We start from the raw sequence: 5,746 nt of genomic DNA on the forward strand, positions 1-5,746 counted from the left end.
ACATGGTATCAGAAAACTATTTTATTTATAAGCAGTAGCCACATGTACCCATAGGGTACCTGTTTTTTAAAGAAAGTACCATAAACATTGTAGTTTGATGAGCTGTGTGCAGATACATACTTTCCTGATATATAAATACTTTTATTTCAGTTAGATGTGTCAAACAGCATAATTAATTGAAGACATTAAAGACAAAGCTCACACATTTCTCTATAATATAATATCTGCCTTTCTCTCTACGCACATACATGACAAATCATTGCATTGCTCTCATGTTTTATTCTGCAACATGTGAACGAATGATAGACATTTTTTATAGTTTTGAGGTGAATGAAGAACGCTTATCTCCCAACATCATGGAAGTAAAGGTTTGCACATAAACAAAGCAGGATGATCGAGGCTATGGTGTAATAAATGAGGTGTCTGAATTTGGGCTCCAGGTCACCTTGGCGATACCAACATATCTGTGAATGTAAACATGTATTGTTAATTGGTAAAATAGGAAGAAGGTTTTTTTTAATAATCAAAGGACATGATACTTTTGATAAACTGAATAATACATTTACATTTTTACGGAGATCACAATGGCACTCAAGGTGAAATACCCGTACAGTATCTGTCTGATGAACCTATAATAATTATCATAAGTATCTCAAATGGAGAAAGAAGAATGAAAAAGCTGACATTATCAATACAGACCAGAACCAACACTGAACAGCAGATCATGATGATGCAGATCCCAAAGAAGACGTTCAGAGCATTTGGAGCAGGTGTAGGAAAGACAAATGAACTGATGATGGTTACCTTGTGAAAAATAAAATACATCAGATAATTTTGCCTCAAGCATGTTTCCATGTAAACTATTCATGTCTCCTGGTTTCGATTGAAAATAATCTACTTACAATCACTAAAAGAGATGTAAATCCACCAACAGTAAGGTTGAGGATTCGATTCTGGAAGAAAACAACATTTGCGTCTCACATGCAACCAGAATTTCTTCTGCTTTCTAAGTTTAATGTAGTATAAGATCTCTCTAGCACTCTATCTCTCACCCAGGTAGATGTTTCTCCAAAAAGTAGCCTGCTGTCCAGCATTTCTGTGCCATAGCTGCGTCTGGAGTGTTGATCCATTTTAAGGGCTGAGTTCACTGAGATCCTGATCATGAGCCCCGGCTTATCCCTGAGCCCAACCCCAAGCCCCTTGAACTCATGACGCTCAACGCGTTCCATCATTCTTCCATGAAAAAAAATGCATTTCTCTTCCCAGGCACACAAAAAAAATATATATATAGAAAGAGGAGCCCTAAATAGTGCATTCACTTCCAAATAAACTGTTTGTCTTAATGTTGAAAAGGTTATTACAGAAAAGAAAACTTGCCACTAACTAAGATACATAACTTTACAATAGGTGCTAGAGGTCACTATAGTCCAGAGTACTCCAAAACCCATAAGCCTCATCACTGGCGATGCACAAAGTCGAAACTTTTTGTGCTAAACAAACATTTTTTTACCTCTGCCAATGCGGTTATGTTTTAGGTGTGGCTTATTTGTCTGTTTCATTTTTTTATTTGCCTCTAAGCAAGATTGTGCAAAACCTACTGACCTGATTTCCATGAAACTTGGTGGAAGGGTGTAGCATGGGCCAAGAAACAATCAGTTAAATTTTGGAGCAGATCCAAATTATAAATCAGTCCACAAATTTAGTATCACTTTCGCTAACATTACATTAATGGCATTTAACAGGGGCGGCACGGTGGTGTAGTGGTTAGCGCTATCGCCTCACAGCAAGAAGGTCCGGGTTCAAGCCCCGTGGCCAGCGAGGGCCTTTCTGTGCGGAGTTTGCATGTTCTCCCCGTGTCCGCGTGGGTTTCCTCCGGGTGCTCCGGTTTCCCCCACAGTCCAAAGACATGCAGGTTAGGTTAACTGGTGACTCTAAATTGAGCGTAGGTGTGAATGTGAGTGTGAATGGTTGTCTGTGTCTATGTGTCAGCCCTGTGATGACCTGGCGACTTGTCCAGGGTGTACCCCGCCTTTCGCCCGTAGTCAGCTGGGATAGGCTCCAGCTTGCCTGCGACCCTGTAGGACAGGATAAAGCGGCTAGAGATAATGAGATGAGATGAGAATGAGCATTTAACAGGCTGTCTTATCCAGAGCAACGTACAACATACCCAAAATATGTTACAGCAAACTGGACTGATTTAGAGACAGAAGAATTCAGAAGTGTTTGCTGGTATTTAAATGCCTTCATAATTTAGTTCCTAAATATTTGAGTGATTATTTCACTAGGAACTCAAGTGTTCAATGACACTTGATGTAAATCTGACCTGCATTTACCAAAACCTAAGCTTACACTAGGTCAACGAATTTTTAGATATTCAGGTTCAATACTTTTTAATTCACTGCCAGCCAGGCTTGTAGTACTCGAGTCCAGGACTCAAACTCGAATCTAACTCATGCTCTAATTTTAAGGGCTCAAGACTCAACTTGGACTTGAGCACTGATGACTCAGACTTGGACTCAGACTCATGCATTAACTGCATTCGGACTTGTAAATTAGAGACGAGGACCCTGATTTTTTTTTCTTTATTTTTTGTAACATGCCATAATAATTTGGCATAAGATATTTATATCTGGGCGGCACGGTGGTGTAGTGGTTAGCTCTGTCGCCTCACAGAAAGAAGGTCCGGGTTCGAGCCCCGTGGTCGGCGAGGGCCTTTCTGTGCGGAGTTTGCATGTTCTCCCCATGTCCGCGTGGGTTTCCTCCGGGTGCTCCGGTTTACCCCACAGTCTAAAGACATGCAGGTTAGGTTAACTGGTGACTCTAAATTGAGCGTAGGTGTGAATGTGAGTGTGAATGGTTGTCTGTGTCTATGTGTCAGCCCTGTGATGACCTGGCGACTTGTCCAGGGTGTACCCCGCCTTTCGCCCGTAGTCAGCTGGGATAGGCTCCAGCTTGCCTGCGACCCTGTAGAACAGGATAAAGCGGCTACAGATAATGAGATATTTATATCTACATTAATTTTGTACTAATTTCGTACAAGAGTGTCACACCTGCGTGGCTTGGTGCGTGCATCAGATAGACTCTCGGGCACACTCCGGACAGCGCGTGTGCCAAGCGGACTCTCGTGCGCGCACCGTAAACGACTCACACCTGCACAGGATTAAGGCCCAGTCAGCGCACCTATATAAAAACTGTGAAAACACACTTACTTTGCAAAGTATTGAGTTGCATTGTTGACACGTTACCGAGCCTTATTTCCTTGTTTGGTTTCCTGATCCCTGATTTCCTGTTTCTCGTCTTTGATTCTGCCGAGTCTATGATAGCCTGTTTGTGCCTCGCTCGACCTACTGCCTGTTTCACCATTTTACGATTTGCCTGCCGTTCTGGATTGTTTACTGTCTTCACTTGTATTAATAAATACACCTTCTGCACTTACATCCGTCTCCCAACCATCTCTGACAGAATACTTCACACTCCCTGATAAAGAGAACGCACATTGTTCATACGCCATGTTCTGGAACAAACTAATGTTAATGGGGCTAAAACAGCCATAGTCAAATGGTGCGGTTGGAGTCTTGTTCTCGATTTGACTCGGATCAATAGTGGACTCGACTCGGACTCAACTCAAAATTTTTTTAATGACTTGGACTTGAACACTGGGGACTCGAGACTGGACTCGGACTTGAGGTTTAGTGACTTGACTACAACACTGCTGCCAGCAGATATTAAATCAATTACATCTCTAAATCAATGTAAAAGGCTGATTAGGTCATATTTTTCATAGTCTTATTTATATTATATAAGTATTATGATATTTTTGTTAGTTTCATATATCTTTTCTGATAATTTTCATTGCATTTTTTCCCCTCTTAAGACCATAATGGTAGTTTTAATTCAATTTTTAGATTAATTATATAAATGAGATTATTAAAGATTATTGTAATGTATTTTTGAAATTGTAAATTAGTATAGTTTTCTATTGTATTTTTAAAATTGTAAATTAGTATAATTTTACAGGGCCTTTATGGATACCAGCTGTGCTGAATGGGCCACCCTGTTGAAATAAAGTTTATCTCTCTATCTATCTATCTATCAATCAGAGCTGCCCAGGGAGCAGTTGGGGGTTAGGTGCCTTGCTCAATGGCACTTCAACCATTCCTGCTAGTCCAGGGAATCAAACCGGCAAAATTTGGTCCCAAAGTGGCTCTTCTAACCATTACGCCATGGCCTCCCCATGGCTAAATTTTCAAGACATGGTTTTTGACTTTGGTGGAAGTCTGTGCTCAACGATGCCATACACTTTAAAATCCAGTAGACAGCAATAAAGGTTAATAGTGAAAAAAACATAACCAATGTAGAACTACAGCGAGCCCATATTATAATCCACATTCATGGGTACCACTAAACCTTTAGGATACACATGTAGGCTTGCTGCTGTGGCTACAGATTTGCATATCATGGAAGAGTCGACTCTTGTCCTTGGCAGAGGTTTGTACTCTCTGAGTGCCCTTCTGGTTGTTATATAATATCATACACATGTAGCATCAGCGAGGTGTTCAGTCACCGCCTATCCTGCTTCGCGTCAGCATTTGCTGAAAGAGAAAACATCAAAGTAATATACAGGTGTGCTGCTTCATCCATCAAGCAAGAATTATTTCCAGAACCCCCTCCTTCAGTCGTATCACACCTGTCTTGTAGTAACTCCATTGGCTTCCTATCAAATTTCGCATCATCTATAAAATCCTACTTTTTACCTTTAAGGTCATCAATGCCCTCGCCCCCCAGTACCTTACTGAGCTCCTCCACACTAACATCCCCAGCCGTACTCTCAGGTCCTCCTCCTCCATCCAACTCACCTTTCCACCTGCTCGCTTGTCCACCATGGGGTCGAGAGTCTTCAGCCACTCCCCCCCCCCCCCCCCCCCCCCCCCCCGCCACAGGACATACAACACTCTGATTCCATCATCTCCTTCAAATCTCGCCTCAAAACCCATCTTTTCCGACAAGCATATTCCCTTTAATCTGGGACTGGAATGACCCCACCATTGCACTTTATTTCTGTTTTATTATGTTTTGCACATTGTTATGTTTTTCATTTTATCAATTCTTTTTATTATTGTCTTTGTACGGTGACCTTGAGTGTCCTGAAAGGTGCCTATAAATAAAATGTATTATTATTATCTCATCTCATCTCATTATCTGTAGCCACTTTATCCTGTTCTACAGGGTCGCAGGCAAGCTGGAGCCTATCCCAGCTGACTACGGGCGAAAGGCAGGGTACACCCTGGACAAGTCGCCAGGTCATCACAGGGCTATTATTATTATTATTATTGGCGGCACGGTGGTGTAGTGGTTAGCGCTGTCGCCTCACAGCAAGAACGTCCGGGTTCAAGCCCCGTTGCTGGCGAGGGCCTTTCTGTGTGGAGTTTGCATGTTCTCCCCGTGTCCGCGTGGGTTTCCTCCGGGTGCTCCGGTTTCCTCCAAAGACATGCAGGTTAGGTTAACTGGTGACTCTAAATTGACCATAGGTGTGAATGTGAGTGTGAATGGGTGTCTATGTGTCAGCCCTGTGATGACCTGGCAACTTGTCCAGGGTGTACCCTGCCTTTCACCCGTAGTCAGCTGGGATAGGCTCCAGCTTGCCTGCGACCCTGTAGAACAGGATAAAGCGGCTAGAGATAATGATATGAGATTATTATTATTTCAGTTCCTTTCCCAAATCACACCCTTCTGCTACAGACCTGCT

At 42.3% G+C, this 5,746-nt stretch overlaps 1 protein-coding gene across 1 annotated transcript; it reads right to left on the bottom strand.

The window, feature by feature from the left end:
• Positions 1 to 215: 215 nt before the first annotated feature.
• Positions 216 to 1,447, bottom strand: tmem243a (transmembrane protein 243, mitochondrial a). The gene is made up of 4 exons (XM_060922905.1): positions 1,053 to 1,447; positions 903 to 953; positions 700 to 804; positions 216 to 464 (listed from the first exon to the last, which is right to left on the bottom strand). Exons 1-4 carry the CDS (start codon positions 1,230 to 1,232, stop codon positions 342 to 344), a joined length of 459 nt encoding a protein of 152 aa, XP_060778888.1. The 5' UTR covers positions 1,233 to 1,447; the 3' UTR covers positions 216 to 341.
• Positions 1,448 to 5,746: the final 4,299 nt, after the last annotated feature.

Source organism: Neoarius graeffei, chromosome 6, assembly GCF_027579695.1.
Source record: "Neoarius graeffei isolate fNeoGra1 chromosome 6, fNeoGra1.pri, whole genome shotgun sequence".
NCBI lineage: Eukaryota > Metazoa > Chordata > Actinopteri > Siluriformes > Ariidae > Neoarius > Neoarius graeffei.

Excerpts from the sequence above, each read along its gene's own strand:
- tmem243a (XM_060922905.1), bottom strand. The coding sequence starts at position 1,232 with ATGATGGAACGCGTTGAGCGTCATGAGTTCAAGGGGCTTGGGGTTGGG. Across the intron at positions 954-1,052 it reads TTGGAGAAACATCTACCTGG|AATCGAATCCTCAACCTTAC; the intron begins GTGAGAGATAGA and ends GTTTTCTTCCAG. Across the intron at positions 465-699 it reads GCTGTTCAGTGTTGGTTCTG|ATATGTTGGTATCGCCAAGG; the intron begins GTCTGTATTGAT and ends TTACATTCACAG.